This window comes from Lycorma delicatula, chromosome 6 (assembly GCF_047948215.1).
Source record: "Lycorma delicatula isolate Av1 chromosome 6, ASM4794821v1, whole genome shotgun sequence".
NCBI classification, from domain to species: Eukaryota; Metazoa; Arthropoda; class Insecta; order Hemiptera; family Fulgoridae; genus Lycorma; species Lycorma delicatula.
The window spans coordinates 46433256-46459243 of record NC_134460.1 but is presented as its reverse complement, the minus strand read 5'-3'; the positions used below and the strand labels follow the sequence as shown (position 1 = coordinate 46459243).

Here is a 25988-nt window from a genome sequence, read left to right as displayed (position 1 = left end):
ATTAGTAACCTAATTTTTTTTTTACATAAAAAAATTCACAGAGATATTCTCATTTCTCTTTGTGAACCTTAGCAGTTTTCTTGCCTTTAGAGAAATAAAAAAATAAGATATGTCGAATATATTCGACTTTTTTTTGCACTGAAGTTAAAATTGATCATAAACTAACAGGTCCAAAGAAAATTACGCGCAATTTGCTTTTAAAGTACACTAAAAGAAAATGGTATCAAACGCCAAAAGAAAAAATTCATGACATCGATGGAAATCTTTCAAAACAACCATAAAGCCCTTTATATTTGTGAAAACCGAAATTACTTTCTTGCCAACCGCAATAGATGGTTTCGAATTGGAAACAATTGCTAAATTTAAATTTTCTACATTAAAAGGTTAATGGTTTAAGCTATTTTTCGTACTTAGCGCCGTCTGGAATCGAAAAAAATTTTGATTCTAATTGTGGGATTAATACAAACCAACTATTAATATAAATAAACCGATGCAATCTATCGCAACCAAATTTCTTTTTGAAAATTAACTTTTACGAATGTGGCCACAATTATAAAATCTTACCATAATTTTGAGACCATTCACAAAAATTAGTTCTCAAATTTTTATTTATATATTTGTTAATGAGTCGTTAGAGTGAAATTTCGTATTTACTCCCTGTAAATGTTTTAATTAAATTTTAAGATCTACACAATAGCCTGGGATCTTGTGCATTCTCGTTGCCAGCTTTTTTATTCGTGTATAGTTAGCTATTCGTAATTAAGCAAATGCTATTTGTAAACCTATTTCTAAAATTTGAACCACTTAGAATCGTAACAAAAACAAAAAAACTTTATTATGGGAATTTTGATAACGTTTCCTTAAATCTTCTTCGGTATGACTTCGTATTTAATGATTTATTTGTTTGTTTACGTACGTATACCTATTTGTAAAATTTATACCGCTGAAATAATAAGTATATAACTAATTTTTAAGGGTCAAACTTTAATGGGCTCTATGAAAGAAACAATTTTTTGTTTTTTTCTCCGAAAAAATTTCCAAAAAAATTACAATGAAATTGTAAACCGTACGGTAAGAGTCTCGCAGGTATTTTGCTCAACCCACGGGTTTGGTCTAGTGGTGAACGCGTCTTCCCAAATCAGCTGATTTGGAAGTCGAGAGTTCCAGCGTTCAAGTCCTAGTAAAGCCAGTTATTTTTATACGGATTTGAATACTAGATCGTGGATACCGGTGTTCTTCGGTGGTTGGGTTTTCAATTAACCACACATCTCAGGAATGGTCGAACTGAGACTGTACAAGACTACACTTCATTTGCACTCATACATATCATCCTCTGAAGTATCTGAAAGGTAATTACCGGAGGCTAAACAGGAAAAAGAAAATATATTCCGCTCAAAAAACAAAAATTTCTGTAATATAAATAAAACTGTTTTTAACTATACTGATATCAAAAAAGGTAAGACACTACTTTTCTATCAAAATCTGTTATTAATTTAGAATTTTGTTTAAAAAAAAATATATGTTAAATATATGTAATAGCTAATAATAGTTATACAATAATAGATAACAAACAATGTTTAAGCGTTGCATATAATAAAAAACAGAAAATTTTGTTTCAAAACTATACTGGCCCGATTTCATTTACATGTAATACATATCACGTTTACAGATATAATACAATTCTTATGATTATTCGTTGTTTAATATTCCCTTTCCTTTTTAATAAAATAATGACCTTCACGAATCGAAGATCCGTGATGTAATATTGCAATTATTACTTTGTAATTGTAACCCTCGATTCTTTTCGTATCCGTGGACAAACTTTTTATATTATTATTAAAAGAACCTTTTTTTATTTCTCTATCGATTAGTTCAAATAGTTCTAACTGTAGATTAAAAATTTTACCGATCGAATTTATTTCTGTTTTATGTAATAGATCTTTGTTGCCACATTTGCTTTGCGACACACTTTCCTGTTCCTGTTTTTGTGTTTTATTAGCAGCTATATCTCTTATAAAATATATATATATTTTTTTTTTTTTTTTTTTTTTAATAAAGTGATTGGAATTAAAAAAATTGTTTCACATTCAGTACTTTCATTTACATAAAGATAATTTTCTATTAAAACAAGCTGTAATATATTTTATTTTTTATTATTTGAAGTACGTTATCAAGTGTTTGTACGAGATAATTCGTACATTCAAAGACGCCGTTACGTACTGCTACCTAGCGCCGCGATTCGTCAACCCACCTTTTTTAAAGAAAAGTGACCTATTCGAGTCCCGCGATTCATCAAATGGAAGAAAAAAACGTTGTCTAACAAAATTCAGGTATTTTTTGAGTATTATTTATTACAAATCTAATTAAACTAAAATATAATGTTTTCATGCTTACTTTTTAATTTTTCTACTCATTTTCATTTCACTTTTAGGTCAGGTCATTTTTAGAACTGTAAACGTAGTTGGTTAACTTCTACGTGCCGTCCAGTTCGTGGACTCTTACCGGCGAAATTGTAACGAAGTTCTTGATAACTTCTTTTCTTATCTTAGTTGTAAAGTTAAATTTTAAGATATTTATTATTTTTAAAATCCTTTCTAAGTATCGTACGGTATGATAAACGTTAGTTTTATTAGTCTAGAATTACGTAAAGTTACCTTAATTGACCTGTTTTCTTGTCCGTTCTTGGTTTAATATTCTGATATATATATATCACAGTATCTTGTTTGTTATTTTGTAATTTTTATTATTACCGGTTTGATTTTTACCATTGCTAGCTAGCACGATCTGTTTTATACGAAGCCTGTGCAATACATTTCTACTGACGCTGACTTAGCCAAGATCTATGGAGTACGATGACTTCTTCTCCCCCAACCGTTAGAATATCATTCTCCTCCCTCCTGAAACAAACAGAAACCGCATAATGATTGATGTAGTCAAATGCAACCGTTTACGACAGTGTACACCATAAATCCAACACGTACAGAGTATATATTGTCTGCATACCGGTTCTATGTTGCTAGATCAGTTCAGGGTTTTTAATCGTTATGAATGATGTGTTGGTGGGGGTGGGTGGGTTATGAATTCATCGATAAATACCAAAAAAAATCGTACAGCGTTTTAAAAAAATTACTATGAATTTAAAAAAAATCTTAATCTTTTTATTATATTTCTCATCGAGTTAACTTTATTAAAATATTACAAAACTTTTTATCGAAAACAAAGTCGAGTTCAAGAAATGTCACTAAGCATTGTTTTTATTTATTGGTTGTTTATGAACTAATTTAGATGCTTGATTTTATTTCTAGTCTTGGATGTAAAATTTATCCGTTAACAGAATTTTGTTCCCCAATTAGGACATACGTGTATTTTCTTCGATCGGGGACCCGATTAATAACTGTTTCTTGATTTAGACGCAAAATTCAACCGGTTCATGAAGTTCCCTTTACATACTGATTAGAATCCAGTAGGGTATATGATCGTATATGGTGTTTAATAATATATGTTTTACTATATCTTATTTAATTCTGTTGCGTGCATACGAATATATATATATATATGAATAGTTGTTTAATAACTGAAACCGTAACTATTTAAAATTAACTTTTTCTGTGTTTTTTTTTTATCCTTAGAATTGCTATTTTTTTCTTGCTGTTAAAGGATGTGTATTTGTGTATGTTTAACTACCCCTTACCCCAAACATTAAAGGGGCATTTCCAAAATGGTAAGTAAAAAGGGTAGGGGTGTGACAATTATTTTAAAAGCCATGGAAAAATAAAAATTTTTATGTAAAAAACTTTAAGCTACCAAAACCGTAACTAACATGCGGGAAAAATTAAATACATTTCATAGCTACTTTCAACAATGGCCTTTTCAGTACACCCACGTAGTGAATTCATACCAAAAAATAGATTGTTTCGAGGTGAGCGTTTGCGAATTTTTATTTTTTTATATATTTAACAGTTGAAGAATTAATTATTTTAGGATTCTCCCGTACTTTGTCAATACTCAGAATATTCGTTTACTAAAAAAGAAAAAAGGCGGCGGGCTGTAGACATACCGCTAAAATGTACATCGTTATGTTTCATTACGTATGATTCTGTTTCTATGTTTATGTTTTATGTTTTTGTTAATTGTAACTAAATAACGTTCATTAAATTAGCGTATTAACAAAGAAAAAAAAAACTTTTACAACGAAAAGCTTCAAAATCCTTTCTTTCTGTGTAGTCTCCGGAACCAACGTAAGGTATTTCTTCAGAAGATTATATGTATGAATGTAATGAAGTGAAGTCTTGTATAGTCTCACGTCGACTATTCTTGAGATGTGTGGTTAATTGAAACTGAATCACCAAAGAACACCGGAATCCACAGATCTATTATTCAAATGCGTATAAAAATAACTACTGCCTTTACTAGGATTTGAACCTTAGAACTCTCAACATCGAAATCAAGTGATCTGCGATGACGAGTTCATCACTAGACTAACCTGGTAGGTTGGAGAATCTACCTCTGTGAAAGCAGCAGCTTCAAAATCCTGATTAGCTGTTTTTGAATTGCGATTTTTTAACACAGTTCTAACCCCAATGTTCTCCTTTTTTATCCGTACAACGCAAATATAATTTTAGATAAATCATTCGAGTTCTGCGCGCAGCAGGCCGGTGCCCCACGTGGTCCGCTCTGCGTCAATAACATCTAAAATAAAAATCTGATGTTGACACCACTTAACTTCCTTGTACGCCTATTAAATTACATATACACATTTTTTTTTTAATGAAAAGTACATCAAATTTTATATTATTATTGAATTATTAATGATTGTAAAACCTTTTAACAATCAGAGGTTAATAATTATTAATAAATTAAGTAAAAAAATGAAATAAAGTCTGATTCAAACCGATGTGCCTTCCCCTCGTAAGTTTCAAATATTTCATTAATTAAAGTTTTATTTGGTTATAATTCTGGAACCAATGATATATATATACACACCACTTATGATATATGTTTGAAAAGCTCTCAATGAGGGCTTATTATTGCAGTTAAGCAAAGGCTTTTATGGACACTTTTGGTTCAGTTGACTGCATTCAAAATGGAAGTTTACTGCACAACTAGATGTTAGTTTATATATTTTTTTTATTTGCTTATTCTCTGTTGAACCTAATATGTAAAACATAATTATTTATTTTCTCATTTGCATACACTGACTATTGTGATTATTTTAAAGTCATTCTTACTTCCTCGTAAAGGAGTATTGTGATCACGAAAAATTTCATTTTTCAGATTTCAACGGAAATATCCATTTTCACCATCCCTGAATCTATTTTGACTAGTTTGAACGTAACATCTGGTACGTACTTATGTATTTCGCATAACTAAAAAAAACGATTAGTCGTAGGATGTTGAAATTTTGTATTTAGGACTGCTGTAACATCTAGATGTGCACCTCCCCTTTTGATTGCAATCGACTGAAGCAAAAGTGTCCAAAAAACTCCAAAATCCAAAACAATTTGAACTTTTTCTTAATTTCAGTAATAAGCCCTCATTGAGAGCATTTCAACGCTATATCATAAGTGGTACTTATTTTCATTGGTTCCACAGTAATAGCGAAATAAAATTTTAATTGAGGAAATATTTGGATCTTACTAGGGAAGGCACATCGGTTCGAAACAGACTTCATCTCCTTTTTTCTTAACTTTTTTTAATTTAAATATATTGATTTACTAATAATTATTAACCTCTGATTTAAAAAAAAATAATAACAATTAAAAAAATTATATATATAAAAATAATCAGAGTTATTATTGAAATAAAATTTTATGTACTTTTAAAAATGTGTATATTTTTTAACGATGTGTTTAGAGTAGTATTGTATGTAGATGTATGTGATTATCACTTGTTACTTGGATGATTATTATTATTAATTAGTAAATTGTTTTGGTCGTGTGGTTTAACGTTCAAATAATTAACTAGTTAATTAATTGTGCTCTTTTTTTTTAAAAAAAAAGCATCATATTTTTATTTTGTTTGTTGGGAATTGCGGTTTTGACATATATTAAAATTTGTATAATAACCAAATAATGTAGGTATTATTTTTACCGTTGTCCTGGGTTAAATTGATTTACTTCTTATTTAAAATTTTTTTGTTTAAGTTTTTATTTTTTATTATTTATGCGGAAAAATTGATTCCGTATGCAGCATCCTCCGTGAATTTTGATATTTTTCTGAGTTGTTGAGGCCATCTGAATACAAAAATATGTAATCAAATCTTGGTCTAAAAAAATAGAAAAATTGCTTTTTCGTGCTCTGTTTGGTTTTATATATAATTGATTATCGTATAATTATGAAATTCTGTGCAGTAGTTTATTTACTTAATTCAGGAATTGATACATCAATTTATATCGGAAAGTATAACAGGATTCTGTAAAGTATGACAAGATGATGTTAGATGAGTAAAAATGTTACTTTTTTTACTATACAAATGTATTACAAAAACTGAAGGTAATAATAATAATAATGACGAGTTAACCACTAGACCAGCCCGGTGGGCTTTTGCAAGACGTTGAGGAACAACATCATACGCAGCATGTTTAGAAAACGTCCTCCGTTCACTGTCTTCAAAAAAGGGAATGGCCCATTACGCCATGCTTGAGATGAAGCATTACACCTTTTCATGAAGCACGTCTATTTTGCTTATTAAACCTCGTCTTGGTAAAATTGCCTATTCTTAAAACCAAACATTGTTGACAATTCCTTTTTTGTTCACTCTTTCAGCGAATGCCATTCTTTGTGAGGTTTATTATCAACCGTTAATTTAGGTAACACTGTTATTTTGTACGGATACAATTGCAAATCAATTTTTAAAGCTCTCTGATCAGACCGCCTAGAAATCCCAAGTGTTCCTTTTCTTGTTGATTTACCAGTGCTCCTCAGCAACGCTGCTCTAACAGCTTTGACATTCTGTGGAGGCGAACATCGGCAGGTCGTTCATGCTTACTCTCAAATACTGAACCGTCACTACTACATTTTTCGTAAAGTTTACGTACTGTTTTAAATGAGGGCGACCACAGATTTTGAAAATGTGCAAGAAAACGTCTTTTTGTAAGCACCACACGTCTCGCTTCATTAAAAAACAACAGTTTTTTCGCGGTGTTCAACTGTCAGTCTTCCTTTGTCAGCCATCTTTAAACGATACACCAACAACGTACTTGGAAAGAAAAAACTAATATTCATGAATTGCTGTCAGTTCCGCCAACATAAAACACATTAATAATTATTAACCGAAACAATTATTGCCAAAACAAGTGTTTGATCATTTCGAGGGCCACTCTGTATTTGCATTAGCTTAATAATACTTTTCCTGTAATAATAATTTGAATTCTAAATGTTAAATGTCATTGGGAAGGAATAATTTGAAATTTTTATAATTGGATTTTGACATTAGTGTGGTTAATATTTATTTATTTTTTTTTATTTTTAATGAAATTATAAATATATATATTTGTTATTGTGATATATATTATTAGTGAAATATTTTTTTTTAAATTTCAGTAGCATGGGAGCTAAACAAAGCAAAAGATCCGGGTCGGTGGATATCACAGGGACGCCGAAGAAGGGTGAAGTAGAAAACGGTGCTGCTGTAGAAGGTGGAAGGTTAGAAAGGATTGAAGACGATGACATATTACCCGGCAAAGTAGCGGCCAATGGTACCACACCTCACGTAGAAACACAGGTTAGAATTGAATTAATGCATGCAATAATCTTTTATTTATTTGTTGTTTTATTTTTATAATTATGTTTAAATTGTCTATGTTATTTTTTCTATGTATTTCTTTATATTATATGTGTCCATTTCCGGTATATCATTGTATCACACACTACTAGAAGATAAACAACTTTTATACAAAAAAACAGAGCAAAATAATAATAATTGTAACAATTATCGGGTAATTTTTCCTATATTTCTTTTATATCAGTCATCAATAGAAACAGTAATAGTAAAAATTAATAGAACCCAGAATATCAGCCTACAATAGAATCGTAACAAGCAGCTGATGGTTACAAAAAAATGCATTTGCAATCAAGAAAACTCGTTCTTGTCCATGTAATGACTATACTCACGTACATACACACATTAAAAATGACGTATATCTTATATCATATTACTTAAGCTATACGGATAACAATGAGACATAAAAAAAAAAAATACAAAGAGAAAAAAGGTTAATTCAGCAAAAGAATACAATTTCATAACCTTGAAAACAGCTACATAAAACATTTTAACAATATTATAAATGTCATTTAAGAAAAGAAAAAAAAATCCAAAATTAAAGTCACGGTTGCAAAATCTACGAAAAATGACATGCAATCTATTGTTCTTGTGTTCTATATTTCACGAATATCTCCCCCTTTTGTTTTCAATTTTTTCCCCTTTCATTATTTTTAATTTCTACTGTTTATTTTAAAATATATAATAAATACTATTAAAAAATATTACGAAACGATCAATCGAATTACCACAATATACTAATTTCGAAATATTTTAACCAAATATTCATTAAATTATTTAGAAATACAAGGCATCCAAAGCAAAACGTTTTGTCACGTGAAAATTGACAGAAGTAAAAAAAAAAAAACCGTGATTCAGTTACAATACAAGAAGAAATTTCGTTACGTGTTAACAGCTTGAATGAATAAATCTCTTTACACGCAAAAATAATTTAACAATAGAGGTTACTAAGAATAATTTTTTAAAAAATACTGACACATATTGCGTAGTGGAACGAACCTTCACCGATAAGAAAAAAAAAATCTAATATTTTACGACTGAGACAAGGTGTGGTACCTGCAAATTCTAACATCTAAAATTATTGAATTTTTAGTTACCCAAAGTTTCAACGAAGTTTGTATTAGGTATATGTCATAAGAAAGCTACCTACTGTAATGGGTACAATGATGTGTTTCTAGAATGGTGAGCTGATTATACTTTTTCGGATTCTACTTGTAAAACTAAACGAAAAATATCCGTAGGAAAAATGGCAATTTCTCCTTCGTTCTCTCTCTCTGTTTGCCATTTTGTCATTATTATATAAAAATTTATATCTCAAGTTCGGATAGACGAATCACATTAATATTTGGTAAGCATCTTGGTATTAAACTTTTAAAATTATCTAATAATCAGGACTTAAATACCTTCGCAAATTACAAAATGGCGGCCATGTTTATTTTTCAATCTGTTATATCTTCATAAATATTAGTTTTATAAAAATTTATGTTATTACTAAAATATTAGGTATTTTATTTTAAACAAAATGACATTTTATTTTTGAAAATCTGTTGAGACAAATAGCTGAGTTATGGCAGAAAATTGATGTTGCAATTGTGTGTCTTTTATCATGTCCTCCACTTTACGTTTAATTCGATGAAATATTAATTATTTTTATTTATCGTTAATTCTAGTATTCTAAATTAGTATCAAATTAAGTAATAATTTCTCACAGTGTGAAAATTAGTTATTAATTCCATCTTGCAAATTTTATTTAAATTGATCGGATCGTTATTTGCGTTATTCAACAAACAATCCTGCTAAAAAAAAGTGAGATGTGCTAATTTTCGAATTTAATGATATGAAAAAAATTACTTTAAGCAATATTCCGATTAATTTTTCAATACTCTTAATTAAGTTGTTTGTAGTAAAAATATCAATTTTTTTCTGATTTTCCACGACATTTTTTTCTTTTCTTTTTTTTTTCGTTGTTACCGAATAACAAGTAAGAGAGCATGAAAACTATGGTGAATTTAATATAAATCCCGTATCAATAAGTTCTTATATAATGAAGTTTGGACCAAGAACGAACGGGCTTTACGAGTACTGCCGTTCGGTTCGTTACGAGTTACGCTGATTCAGAAGATTCTCAACCTTTTTATATCTCCTTTTTATGAAATGTTTTACTGCTTCTTTGTAGAACGGTTTTTTAAGGTTGAAAAATTGGAGGAAAAAAATTCATACTACTTTTATAACAGATACTTAAAATCACGATAATTTCAGGTTTTAATTTTAATATTTATTAACTTTCATCTTTTATAGCGCAAGATTATAATTTTAAAGATTTTTATTTAATTGCAAACTGTGATTTCTTGTTTCTTTATGATGTGATTTCAGATGTAGCATTAGCATTAAAAACTTGTTCGGCCACTCGACTGACGTTTGTAGTAGAATTTTCAACTTAAATTTGGAGATGCCGGTTTCAAATCCTGGTGTTAGGGTTGGTAATTTTTCAACGATCTCTTTGCAGAATAACTGGGTAAAAAGGGCAGAAAAAGCAAATAAAATAAAAATTTAGAAGGAAAGTGGAATTAAAATTTTTGAAAGAGTAGGGCCAGAAGGTTTCCAGTTTGGTGAAATATTATATTCAGAATTACTGTTTTAAACATCAAAATTACGAGGTTCTTTTAATAATTAAAGAGACAAATGGCAACAGCGGAAAATCTATTTAAGCTGTTAGAAAATAATTTCTGCTATAGCGTTTTTTGTTTATATATACGTCGGCTCCGCTTAGAACTTAGTTCGTGTTTTGATAAAATTTTTATTTTCTGATGGTGTAGAACCGGTCGAAATTACTAGTGAAAGTTAAAACGGTATGGTAATAAGTCTATTAACCTTGCACATTTTTTAAACATTATCTAAATGGGACAGAATATGTGTCACCGATTTTCATTGTAGCGGAAGACCGGTGTAAGTTTTGACTAACGATTCGCAAAAGCTTATTCGCCAGATAAAACTTTGGAAAATGCCTGAAATTTGTAATGCGAATATCCATTTCATTATCCATAAGCTGAATTACCGCAAAATAAGTTCAAGGTGGGTTCCGAGCCGGTTAACTGAAAATCACATTTGTAGGAACTTAAATGACATCTGTAAGCGGAAAGTAATATGTTTTAATCGCATAATAATCCATGAAGAAACTTGTAAATTTAGATTCATCCATCATTTTGAACCGGAATTCGATCAGAGTATGAAACGGAAACTTCATCCTAGTTCTCCAGGAAAAATTCAAATCCTACGCGTCAGCCGGAAAATTGATGCTAACAGTGTTTTGGGGCTACAAAGGTCCAATTTATTCCGATTATTTTGAAGAACAGCTTTTCTTTTTTCTTTTAACCTCCGGAACCACCTTAAGGTATTACTTCAGAGGATGAATGAGGATGATATGTATGAATGTAAATGAAGTGCAAGTCTTGTACAGTCCCAGCTCGACCATTCCGGAGAAGATGTGTAGTTAATTGAAACCCAACAACCAAAGAACAACGGTATCTACGATGTAGTATTTAAATCTATATAAAAGTAATGTTTTTTATTAGGATTTGAACTCTCGACTTCGAAATCAGGTGATTTGCAATGAGTTCACCATTAGACCAATCCGGTGTGTTTATTTTGAAGAACAGCCATCAACAACAAGTACTATAATGACATTCTAGGAAATAAAGTGAAGTCCACCGGGCTGGTCTAGTGGTTAACTCGTTATCGCTAATCAACTGATTTCAAAGTCGAGAGTTCTAAGGTTCAATTCCTAGTAAAGGCAGTTACTTTGATGTGGATTTGAATATATATATAATATATTTTCGTATATATATAAACATCGTTCTGGAAACTGTTTTGTTTTCGAGTTATAGTAAGAAAAAATGTTGCTTAGTTTTCTGTTATAAAAGTAAAATAATAATGCTGTACTAAAGTTACTACGGACAAAAATTATTAAAGCAAAAATTAAAGGTTTAATATGCAATATTACATGAGAAATTGAAAAAGTGGTTCACAGAACTGTATCTCCAGTAATTTTCGAGAAAATTGTTAGAAACCCCCCTAAAAATACATCAGGCTATTTATTATTTTTTTTACCCACCATTACAAAATTCCAATTTTAAAGTTTTACCATCATTATTATGGAAGCATTACGGTAAAATTAGTTACAAACATTATTCTCTGTAAATTTTCTCTCAATATTTCACTGTTTCTCTCTGTGTACTTCCCAACAATTGTAAAGCGGGTTTACTTTTTTTTGCATGTATACTAAACATATATTTCTACTAAAATATCTTTGTTAATATATTATTATTATTTGTTTTAAATAAATGAAGTTTAAATGTTAACTTTTTTTGTTTATTTAAAATTATTTTTGGTCATAAATTAAGAATGTTTAAACGTGTTTATCAAGGAAGAATTTATCTACGATTTATATTGACCTAGAAAGATCTAGGCCTATTAACCGATAAGATGTTTAATATAAATCAATCTACAGTCACGTTATTAGTTTTGTTATTAATAAATAATTTAATTAAGTACTTAAATATATAGATAAAAGTTAAAAGGAATGTTAGAGTGTTTTGAATTAAATTTTGTAAACTGTTTTTGGTTTTTTTATTTATTAATTTTTGTTATTTATTGCTAATTTGTGATTTTGTGAAAATATATTAATTTACTATCACACAAATTTAAATCCTGCATTTGATGAATTTCATAACCGAGGTGTTCGTCATCGGATAGTCATTCTCATAAACGACAAGCATCTTGTAACTGAACTTAGCAGTGGAATGTTTCAGTAGAGTGTTTTTGTTTTATTAATGATTTATGTCCAGATTAAATAAATTGTGATGTAATATATTTGATGACGTATTGTTGTAAAATTTAGTGCTATTACATTTTTTTAATTATTATTATAGCTGAACAAATTGCGTAAATAATTGTTTTCGCTATCGTCCTCTATTAATAATAGGATAATTAATTATCCTATCGCACTCCAACACTAAACGAGGTAGAAAAAAATCTAACGATTTGTTTGCTCAATGTTGTTGCTGATGAAGAATTTTCTATTTGCTCTGGGAAAAACAACGGAAATACTGATTAAAGAAAATTCCTTTAAAAAAATTTGTACGCAGCTTTTATTTCTTACCGTATTTTTTTCTTTTTGTCTTTAGTCATTTGACTGGTTTGATGCAGCTCTCCAAGATTCCCTATCTAGTGCTAGTCGTTTCATTTCAGTATACCCTCTACATCCTACATCCCTAACAATTTGTTTTACATATTCCAAACGTGGGCTGCCTACACAATTTTTTCCTTCTACCTGTCCTTCCAATATTAAAGCGACTATTCCAGGATGCCTTAGTATGTGGCCTATAAGTCTGTCTCTTCTTTTAACTATATTTTTCCAAATGCTTCTTTCTTCATCTATTTGCCGCAATACCTCTTCATTTGTCACTTTATCCACCCATCTGATTTTTAACATTCTCCTATAGCACCGCATTTCAAAAGCTTCTAATCTTTTCTTCTCAGTTTCTCCGGTCGTCCAAGTTTCACTTCCATATAAAGCGACGCTCCAAACATAGACTTTCAAAAATCTTTTCCTGACATTTAAATTAATTTTTGATGTAAACAAATTATATTTCTTACTGAAGGCTCGTTTCGCTTGTGCTATTCGGCATTTTATATCGCTCCTGCTTCGTCCATCTTTAGTAATTCTACTTCCCAAATAACAAAATTCTTCTACCTCCATAATCTTTTCTCCTCCTATTTTCACATTCAGTGTCTTACCGTATGTACTGAGTGAAAAAAGAAGTAATCAAATCGGGAGCGCGATCCATCAGAATATTGTATGTTGTACGCGTATATAAGGTTAATTTACCATAATATCTTCAATAAGGGTTTTAATAAATTTATTCTTAAATTTTCCTTAACATCAAAGATCAATTTTTACTTCCTTGTGTGATCACTATGTATTCAGACTTCAACGGAAATACCCATTTTGACCATCCCTGAATCCATTTTGACTTAACTTCAGCGTGATGTGTGTATGTTCGTATATACCTCGCATCACTCATAAACGATTAGCCGTAGGATGTTGAAATTTTGGATTTAGGACTGTTGTAACATCTAGTAGTGCTCCTCCCCTTTTGATTGCAATCAACTGGAACAAAAGTGTCTGAAAAAGCCCAAAATAAAAAAAAAGAATTGGGTTTTGGACCTTTTCTTAATCGTAGTATTAAGCCCTTATTCAGAGCTTTTCAACTATGTATCCTAAGCGGTAGTTATTTTCATTGGTTTCAGAGTTATAGCCAAATAAAACGTTGATTAATGTAATATTTGAATCTTACATGGGAAGGCACATCAGTTCGAATCAGACTTCATCTCCTTTTTTTTATGTATTTTTAAAAAATTTAAATATATTAATTTTTAATAATTATTAACCTCTAATTGTAAAAAAAATTACGATAAATAATAATTCAATAATAACAATTAAAAAAAAAAAAATGAAAAAGAAGTTATTAATGAAATAAAATGTACTTTTCATTTTAAAATAATGGTGTATATGTAATTTAATAGGCGTACAAGGAAGTGATGTGGTGTTCACATCAGATTTTTTCACAGTTTAATGCTTCTAATACGTAGGTAAGTTACTTCTTGATCGGGTTTGATCACAATGTCTCCCTTAAAGGGGCATGCTAAAAGCATTTTCTTCTTTTCTGGTTTTTACAAAAGCCACATTTTTGTACTAATCAGATAGTTTGTGTTTGGGCACTTTCTTAGGATGGGGAATAATAAAGCTAATTTTTTTCTTCAATAGTTATATTTTTGCTTAATATCTTGATATTAACTGATTTATATGAAATTCTTTACGATGACTTCTGATTATGGGTTACTGATGCCGTTTCCTTTTTATTATAATTAGTAAAGGGAGTAGGGAGATATACGATCTTCATGATTTCCTTATCCCAAAACTTTATTCAAAGAGTGCAATAAAATTTGTTTACAAGCGTACTGTAATGTTTGCTTAATTTTCCTCCTAAGTAGTTATTAGTCGAGCTTGTAAGAAGTCAAAAGTTTCCCGTTTTTTAATGTTTTTTTATAGGATGTCTATAAAATTTTGGTAAGTGATTTTGTAGTATGCTATTAGGAGTATTTTTGGTGTGTTTATCATGTTTGGTGGGGGGTGGGGGGTGAAGTCTATAAATGTAATATTAAAGTTTATATTTATATTACTGACGATCGTAAAAATAAAAATCGGTATTTATTCGTATTTCGGCAAATTTCCCATTTCTATAGAATTGAAATAATTTTTACTTAAAGTTTTTTTTTTTTAAACTTTTGTTTAACTAATATTAAAATCGCTTTTACTCCCGATGGTTATTTAAAAATGTAAACTAAAGAACCTTTTCTAGATAGTTGTTTACAGGTTAGTCTGGTTAAAGTTTTCTGTGGATTTTTTATCTACAATGACAGATGTAATCATATTGGATTACGTAATACTGTTTTTTTATATGATACATTTTTCACATTGGTACTGTTCCTCATTTTGTTTTTATCTTTTTGTTTCTTCTTTTTTTTTATATTTTATTTGGGACAATAACCTCGTTCATCATTGATGAACGTGTATTCGATCGCGTGTTGTTGCATTTAAATAGCTTGTATGTATTTATGTTCGTGAGGTTTACATGGTTTCATATACATGAAACAGTATGTTATGCGAGCGACAAAACAAATAAGCGTTAGTGATCGAACGATCATGCGGATGACAATGACAATAATATATATTGGTGGTTTTCAGATCTTTACATGGACGTACGCAAACAACCTGACCGTTTATCACGTGTCTCATTTATTGTGCGGCCACAAAATTGATATATATAGTTATAGTTTTTTGTGTCCTCAATAACGTAATAATTTTTTTTTTTTGTACATAAATGTTATCGATTTTTATTCCATTAAGTCCGGCATACTGAAAACTGGAACTGTCTCAAGTTTTACCAAACATTTTGGAAAATTAATCACCTGCTAAACGAATTAATAATAATTTTTATAGAATAAATCAAAGTAATCGAAAATGAAAAAAATCAGATCAAATTTCATATACACATTTTTAAAAGTAAATAAAATTTGTCACTAATATTTACCGATTTTTTTTACATTGTTATTATTGAATTATTATTTATTGTAAATTTTTTTTACAATCACAGGTTAATAATTAATAATAAAAAAATATATTTAAATTAAAAAAATTAAAAAAAAAAGACCTAAATTAAGTCGAATTCGAACCGATGTGCCGCCTTCTTGTAAGATCCAAATATTTCATTAGTTAAAATTTTATTCGGCTATAACTCTGAAACCAATGAAAATAAGTTCCACTTATGATATAACGTTAAAAAGATCTCAATGAGAGTTTATTATTTCCGTAAAGAAAAAGTTGGGCGTTTTTGGTTCAGTCCATTGCAATCAAAGGGGAAGTCCACAACTAGATGTTACAACAGTCCTAAATCCAAAATTTCAACATCGCTAATCATTTTTGAGTTATGCGAGATATATACGTACATACAGACGTCACGCCGAAACTAATCAAAATGGATATTTCCGTTGAAATCTGAAAACAGAAATTTTTCGCGATCGCGAATACTTCCTTTATTTCGTACAAGGAAGTAAAAATGGATAATGAATGAAACTTATCATTTTTTTATTATCTAAGTATAAGCGGTCCTAATAAGGGTTGATTTTTCTGGAAGTAGTGATTTTTGCTGTATAGCTCGGTACCCTAAAAAAAAAAGAAACAAATTGTATAGATATTTTTCACTAAGTAGTTTATTATCGTATATTGTTATTAAAAAAAAAATCATAAACCCTGAGGTTGTTTATTTATTTACGGATTTCCTAAGGTGACCTTTAAATTATACTTAAATCATGAGCAGCTTTTTTTTTGCTTTTAAATCTCGTTACAGTAGGTTTGTAAGTGAGCTATTTTGGAATTATGAAATAATGTGTTAATTGGTACAGTAATTTTACGTAGTAGGGGTATTTTGTGAAATTTCTAAAAAGTTTGGTGAATTTATTTTAGCATATAAAATAATAATGTCATCAGAAATAACACCGTTTTAATATTATATTCGTTGCACATCGTTACCGTTCTGTTAACGTTCCATCGTTGCACAGTGATAGCGTTCTGACCGGGTTCGAATTCCGGTCAGATTATACATTTTTCATAATTTTTTCCATAACATACCTTTTATAAGGTGAATTAATCGTGTTAAAAGACAAGTAATTCCCCGAAAATAAAATAATAACTTCAGTATCTAAATACTTCGTGATTGATAAGTAACTTCCTGTTTTAAAATATTTATAAATTATTTATTTATGGTAATTTTTGTCTCTTGTAATTTTTTGTGTTTGACCTTTAATGTATGACAATATATTTGTAAATTTAATCTGAAGATTGCGACATTCGTATGGAGTTAAGGGAGAATGTGCTGGCTTGGTATGAAAATTGGTCAGATCTCTTTAAAAATATCCTTTGGATTTCACATCAGTAGGTATGTGAACCGTCACAACTGCTACTATTGGACAGAAGAAGATCCTGTCGTTAGCTCTGTAAATATGCAGAATCGACCTCCAAAGTAAAGTTGTAGGATGACTTCGAACAGGATTGTTGGTCCATTCATTCATTGCGGTACCATGAATGCGAAATGTATCTTTGGATTCTGCAAGATGAAATCTGGCCATTTACCAGTGTTTGGAAGAATATTGAAGATTTGATTTTCATGCAAGATGGCGTATCTCCGTCTACAAGTTGCTGTTGTCGTTCGTGAATGGCTGAATGCCCACTTTTCCGAAAGTTGGATGGGGTCGTCCTGATCCGTATGAGTGGCCAGCCAAGAGTCCTTACTTAATACCTTGCGATGTTTTTCTTTGGGATTGGTTAAAGGAGCATATCAACTGTATTAAACCCAAGAACTGGAAGTTCTGAGAAGTTGAAGTTATATGTTGACGCGATTTCTGGGAGGCTCAAGAAACTGGTAGGAAAATCTGTGGTGCCCATATCGAATTTTAAATAGAACTTCATGCTTAACGCTTTCCTCTTGCATCCATTTCTTGTTTATATTATACGTAGTTAATAAATAAGGTATAAGTATTTTGAAATTGTAGCATCCAGTCAGTCCTGTATACTGTTTTCTTTTAAAATTGTGGTATTAAAAATGCGATCGGTTTTCGAATCTTAATATTTGAGGATAAGGGAATTAACCCTCTAAGGATCTTTGGTTGAAAAAATGTCTGATCTTTCGTAGATAGTTTTTCCCCATTCTTAAAAATAATTATAAATTCATACAGATTCAACCTATCGACTTTTTAGAGTAGAAATTGTTTTTAACTCATCTGAATGATAGTGGTAAATTATTATTTTTAAAAGTTATTTTTTTTTGTTTAAAAGTGGTAAATCACTGTCGTCTAAAATAATTTTTATCACATTTTACGATATTTTAGACGCCTAAACTTAGGTATGAAATCGTTGAAAGATTTTTAAACCGGTAAATTCTTTTTTTTTTATATTACAACGATTTCATATTAATAAGTAAGAACATCAGTGAGATCGTAATGATAATAATAATTGGGTAGTATTATAGCGAGGGAAGGATTCTAAATTTTAAGCATAATGCAGATACTAGGAGTAACGTTAGCAACATCGTACACGGGTTTCCTTTATTACTTTCTGGCTACATCATTTTCTTAAAACAATGAATTCGGAGCTTTTGTTTCGTACTTGCCCTGACATATAATCAATACCTGTTTGTTCTTGTCGGAAGGTTTATACTTATATATGAACAAATAACCTTAGTCTCGAAAAAACCTTTTAAATTTTCATGAGAAATCGGAAAAAAGGGACGGTGATTTTTTTATATATATTTTTTAATAAAATTCAGTTTACTTTTTCCTTACTCTCGTCACCTTTTAAGTTTTTGAGTTAACAAAATTGAAATTATTATTCGGCTTCCATAAATTTAAATCGTGCTCAACCACCACATTTAGTAAATGAAATCCAAAAAAATTACATTGAAATTGTGAACCGTGTAGTAAGAGTCTCGCAGCTAAAACTTCTTGCGCTCAAAAAAAAAAAATTGTAATATAAATAAAACTTTTTTTAAAATAACTATATTGATAACAAAAAAGTAAGACATACGTCATTATTATTATCAAAATCTGTTATTAATTTAGAATTTTGTTTTTAAAAAAAATACATATTAAATATATGTAATAGACAATAGATATACAATAATAGATAATAAACAATGTTTAAGCGTTCCATATAATAAGCAAAAAAAAAAGAAAAAAATTGTTATAAAACTCTTACCGGCCCGGCCCGATTTCATTTATTAAACAACGAATAATCATACGAATTGTATTATTTCTGTAAATGTGATATATGTATTGTATTATGTATACATTTACATATGTATACATAATATGTATACTATATACGTATTATATATATACTATATATGTATTACTATATAACTATGTAAATGTATATAATACATCGTACATGTATTATGATACAATTACATATATGTAATATGTAATTACACATATGTACAATTACATATGTACTATATGTAATAGTACATATATTTGATATGTATTTTCTTTAAACAAAATTCCAAATTAATAACAGATTTTGATAGTAGCAATGTAGTGTCTTTTTTTTTATATCAGTATCGTTTTGTTAAAAACAGTTTTATTTATATTACAGAAATTTATGTTTTTTGAACGGAGGAAATGATATTTGCGAGGCTCTTACCGTACGGTTTACAATTTCATTGTAATTTTTTTTTTATCATTGCGTTTTATTAGATTATTCTTTCATTTATTTTATGAATTATTGCTTGTCTTATGGATTTATTATTAAAATTTGTTCCCTTAGAACAAACAAATTAAATCTCACGGCCAATTTTTTTTTGTTGATTAGTCATATCATTCACTTAATACCATATTTTACCTTTTTTAATAAAACTAGTATAATGACCTTTACGAATCTAAAATCCGTGACGTAATATTGCACTTATTACTTTGTAATTGTACTTCTCGAATTTACTTCTGTTTTATTTATTCCTTTTTTTAATATATCTAGTATAATCTCTAGTAAAGTATTAGTTTTTTTTTTTTTTTTTTTTAAGTGATGGGAATTAAAAAAATTGTTACATCTTCAGTACTTTCATTTACATAACAGCATTTACTATTAAAACAAGCAAGCTGTAGTTTATTTTCTTTTAAATTTTATTATTTCAAGTACATCATCAAGTATTTGTACGCTACCTAGTACTATCAAGTGCTGCTCTCTAGCGGCGCGACTTGTAAAGGAACATTAAAAATGAATATAAAATGACATATTCGAGTCCCGCGATTTATCAAATTGAAAAAAAAGTTGTCTAAGAAAATTCGAGGTATTTTTTGAAAGTATTCTTTATTATTAATCTAATTGAACTGAAATATAATGTTTTCACGTTTATTTTTTCCCGTTTTCATTTCACTGTTAGGTTAGGTCATGTTTAGAACTGTAAACGTAGTTCGTTGACTTCGTCACCTTTTACCGACGAAATTGTAACGAACTCCGTGATATTTATTAAAACATCACGGTATGAAAGATTTACTAAACATCCAGTTATGTAACGTAAATATTAGAATGTTATATTGGATGATTAATTATAAATGAATTAAGTCGCTCTATGTTTTCTTTGAACTAAGTGCGTACTTAATGTAAAACAGTTTTCCTTTCGCGGTGATGAATAAAATGCTAGTGCAAAAATTTAAACATAATTATCAAAAAATACAAAATTTCAAGAAAACGATACATTCTTAAATAAAAAAATGGGCCTATCTGTTATTTCCGTACAATAGTTAAAATATAAGCATTATTTCTTATATAATTAAAAATAACCAATCTTAACCTACGCTTGCTGGTCAAGGTCAGCGAGGGTAGGTTAAGTTTGGTTAGATTATATTTATAATTTCTGTGGAAAAATTCTTTAAAATCTTAAAAATTAAAATTATGTAGCGTACTTTAAAAAAAAAATTAATAAAAGGGTAGGTCCAATATGTGGGTTAGAGTTACCATTTTATCATTATCATTTATCATTTAGTTACCATTATCATTTTCTTATTGAGTTTAAATAGTTATTTTTAAAAAAAAAAAAAGCATTTTGGGGGAGAAACAGAAAAGACTCCCATAAATTATATATTTGTATTTCATTACGGTAATTTCTTATTATTCGTGATAAAAAAAATTGATCTTTTTAACAATAATTTTTTAACCCCCACAAATTTTTGACATTTCAGTGAATTCGTCTTTAATAACCGTTTTGCAGCGATAAAATAAAAACAAATAATAATAAATAAAATATAACAAATTAATGATTCTTTTTAAGATACCACCAAAGGGGCAACTTAAAAATTGTAAATAAAAAGAGCAGGGTTGTAAAAACATCATTATCATTTTCTTTACATTAATAAATAAAAATTTTGACGTAAAAAATTTCAGGGTTTGACAATGCTAAACAAAATTATCGAAATGTTATGATTTTCAATTGTAGTTTTCAAAAGCGAACCCACAGTACGGAAAAATAAATCGTTTGGAGTTAGGAGAAATTAATAAATTTCATTTTACTCTGTTTAGCTGTTGGAAGTATTAATTTAAGGATTCCCCGTACTGTGTTAACATTGTGTATATTGGCATACTTTTACCTCTGTTTCTCTTGGACATATCCAAATAAATGCGTTGCAGCAGTGTAATTTTTTCTTTATTCATGGAGCAGCATCACTCTGTAATCATTTCTGAGTAATCAGATTACTCAGAAATTTGATTACTGAGTAATCAAATTACTCAGAAATTTGATTACTCAGTAATAAAATTTCTGAGTAATTTCTCTGTAATCAATTAAATGTACAATTATGTGTTGGTAAAAGTTAAATTAATATTTAGTTATGCAAGTTTTTGTCGCATCGACAAAAATTAAATTAATTAAATAAAATTTAATTAAATTTAAAAAAAAATAAATTTAAATTAAATTAAATTAATTAAAATTAATTTAATCTTTCTTTTTTTAAGTTAATTTCTATTAAACATCTCATTCTAAAAATTAAATAGAGTTTAAAACATATCAGTAATCGGCAACTTTGTTTAATAATTACGCTTTGGTGTTTTCAAATTCTGATATTTCCATACTTTTGTACATTATACATTGGCATAATTTGCGGTTAATTCTGCTTCGCTTAACTTTACGCCATTCGGATATTAAATTATGGCGAATGATAATTTAATCTACGAGCACGATAAATGTTTTAGTAAGTGTCCGGTAGCTACGTAGTCCATTATATAACCACGATGCCTTTGGGACTCTTGTTTTAACAGCCGTTGAATCCAATTCTATAATGACACCCTGTCTGTAAAATGTCATATAAATTTAATGCTTTTAATTTCGATTCCTTTTCGTTTTGTTTATTTAAATTGAAAGTAATTAACATAATTACTATCTCGATTTGTATCTTTCTTTAATTGTTAACGTAACATGCAAAAAATGGTGAACTGATAACTGATTTTTAATGCAATTTGTAAATGATTTTTAGTCATTGATATATTCTTGCGTCTTTTAATTCAAATTATTTAATGATTGGTCGAATTATAGAAAAGCATTATCGAAATTTCATTTCTTAAAATGTATTTTAACAAAAAAATTAAAAGGGGAAAAAATAAAGCTTACGTAAATTTAAATAGTTTTCATTAGAAAATTTTATTTTTATTTTGTTCATTATAGGAAAACCATTTGAAAATTTTCTTCCTTTTGAAATTACAGTTAATAAAAGTAAATTTTCCCCGATTCATTTTTGAAAAGTATTAAACAATAATAATTAAAATATTAAATCTAGAATTCTAATTCTTGTACAAACGAAAACTGGTATTTTACAGCAAAGTTTTTTTTACGTGGTATCCGAATAAATTTATTTTTATTGATTTCAGTGTTTAATAATGTTTTTTTTTCTTTCTACGGCTTATTTTAACGTTTGAATTATGCGGCTGGAACCTGTATCTTATGAGGGTTGTATGAAACAGATTTTCATTATGATATAACAATTCAACCGATCAAATGCCTACTCATTTCAAACGCTCATCGATCAGAATCTGGTATTGTTTAATGTATCGGCTGATTTTACTTCCTTGTACGAAGTTACGGAAGCATTTTGATCGTGAATAAAGTCGGTTTTCAGATTTCAACGGAAATATCCATTTTGACAAGTTTCGACGCGCCGAAGCTAGTCAAAATGGTTTCACGCCGCGGCGTGACGTCTGTACGTAGGTATGTATCTCGCATAACTCAAAAATTATTAGCCGAAGGTTGTTGAAATTTTGGATTTAGGACTGTCGTAACATATAGTTGTACATCTCCCTTTATGATTGCGATCGACTGAACCAAAATTTTCCGAAAAAGCCCTCACCCCTAAAAAAAAATTTGATTTTAGACGTTTTCTTAACTCCACTAATAAGCTTTCATTGACAGATTTTCAACAGGATATAATAAGTGGTACTTATTTTCATTGGTTCCAGAGTTATAGCCAAATGAAATTTTAATTAATGAAATATTTGGATCTTACAAGGGAAAGACTCATCGATTCGAATCAGACATCTCCTTTTTTTTAGCTTTTTTTTATTTAAATATATTGATTTATTAATAATTATTAACCTCTGATTGTAAAAAAAGTTTTACAATAAATATTGATCTAATAATAATTTAAAAAAAAAAAAAATGTGTGTGTAATATATATATATATATATATATATGAACAAAATATAAGAAGTTATTAATGAAATAAAATTTATTTTTATTCAAAAAATTTTACGGAGATTAATAAATCAATATATTTTAATTAAAAAAAAAGGTTAAAAAAAATATTTGTATATAAATTCGGATTCGAACCGATGTGTCCATGGTTACGGATCCGACTCGTTCTCAACTTACACCACATAACTTCTTGATCAACATAAAACAAAATTAATATATAAACTAATATAAAATGCTGACTTACACCACAAAAAAATGTGTTGCAATGTAGTGCCACCACAATGCAATTGTGTAATTGTCCACTTTATTAAAGAATTTTGGAGGATCGTATCTCACTTTCAAATGAAATAAGTTTAAATGGACTGCAGCAAAAAATGTGTATCTGTAATTTAATAGGTGTACTAGGAAGTAATGTTGTGTCCACATCAGATTTTTTGGTAGATTTCATCATATGTGAGTTTTCTAACTATTGAAATCATTAGCAACTGTTTTATTTAACGGTTTTAAAAGATTTTTCCATTCATTTATTTGAAATTCATTTTGTAATACTTCCAAGTATATTTAATAATAAAATTTAAATTCATTACTTCTATTCATAAGTAAACGTGTGTGGAGAAAATAACGAGGATCCATTGTATAAACCAATACATACTGAAAACTGACGAAGCGATACATTTGAGGTTCCCTCCGGGTCGTGGGACGTATAGCAAGCAGGGCAGCCCTCCCCTAGTATGCGTCTGCTAATAGTGCGCCACAACCTTGGGGATTGTACTGTTATGCGGCATTGTGTCGTAAGTTTAACTTAGGGACTGACAGTTGAACTATTCTAGGGGATAATGAAATGTTATCTTAAGTTTTACGGGTTCATAGGGCCGTCCCTATTAATTCAAGTGTTTGAATTACTGTAGTGTGTTTTAGTTATTCTTGCTATTTGTCGTAAAGCAGATGCTAATTTCATTATTTTAATTGAGATATATATATCATCTGGGAGATGATAATGCAGAAGCGTTTTTCGCCTAGAAAAAAAACCCTAGTACGATGAAGTGTCTTTGTTTTCTAAGTTAAAATGTGGTTAAAATTCTCTGTATGTGGTGTTTTGGTTTTTTTTAAATATAATAACCCTTGCTCTTTATTTCGGGTTCCTAGTCGTGGTCACAAGACTTCCAAAACGATTTCTTTAAAAAATATAATATTTCATTAAAGTAAAAAAATAAGTTATCTTTTTAAATACATAGTACAGTAATTGCATTTTACGCTGTACTGTAATATAATAAACGAATTCGACTAAACCAAAAAAATTGCAGTGTAACGTCATTAGTCTAGAATTCAACAGTACAATTGTGGAGGGAAAATACGAGGTGTGGCTATTAAACAACTAGACTAATGTTGTAAACGATTTTATTTTAAATTTGTACATATTTAGTTATTATCCCTTTTAATATATACCCCTCCTGTATCCTTGCAACGCTCCATGCGAATTTTCCATTGTTTGAAACAGTGCTGGAAGTCTTCTTTTGTGAGCTCTTTCATGACGCGTGCCGCTTTTTCTTTCACAGCTTCAACGGTCTGAAATCTTATTCCTTTTAATGCAGATTTAACTTTGGGGAACAGATAAAAGTCAAATGATGCTAGGTCAGGCGAATAAGGCGGATGGTGGTATAACTCAGGGATGTATTACTTTGCTAGAAACGTCTTGACAGACAATGCAGTGTGAGCCGGTGTGTTTTCCTGATGTTGAACCCATGACTTCTTCTTTCAGAATTCGGGACGTTTATTTCTTATTTTTACGTAGTTGAGCAAGGATCTTGAATAAAGACAAGAATATTAACCGACGGTCCGATCGGATCAGATTACCAATTTTACAGATTACCCACGTGGAAGAATGATGATGATGATAACGGTGTTTCAGTGACGCTTATTAACCTCAAATCGCTGAATGAAATTTTTTGTTTAATCAGATAAATATACCTCAATTGATCCTTTACTAGAAAGTTTCATGAATTTTCGACGTCTACTTGTCATGGCATTGGTTGGTACCGTACCATGAAGAATTTAAAGAACTCGAGAAAAAACAGTACAAAGATAACGAACTATTTTAACAAAAAGTGAAACGATATTTTAGTTTAAAAAAAATTATATACAACATAAAAATATATTTACCGTTGTTGTATACGTAACAATACAGTTGTTTATGATTTAAGAACGTAATCCACTTTTTTCCACGAAGGTAAGGTTTCCATATTTTCGGAATGTAACCACCGCACCGCGAATAGCAAGAGATTGCTATATACCTAATTTGATGATCAAAGTAGAATTGATGTAATTTTTTATAATCGGTTATTATAAAGGTCAAACAA

At 29.3% G+C, this 25988-nt stretch overlaps 1 protein-coding gene across 4 annotated transcripts in view; it reads left to right on the top strand.

The window, feature by feature from the left end:
• LOC142327038 (uncharacterized) overlaps positions 1 to 25988 on the top strand; it is a 499320-nt gene that overhangs the window by 266431 nt on the left and 206901 nt on the right. For 3 of the 4 annotated variants that reach the window (XM_075369807.1, XM_075369803.1, XM_075369804.1), the window contains one exon: positions 7543 to 7723. In XM_075369807.1, coding sequence (XP_075225922.1) covers positions 7547 to 7723 — 177 coding nt within the window. In that variant the 5' untranslated portion in view covers positions 7543 to 7546. The remainder of the gene's footprint in view (positions 1 to 7542; positions 7724 to 25988) is intronic. The other variant, XM_075369805.1, reaches the window with a different exon arrangement.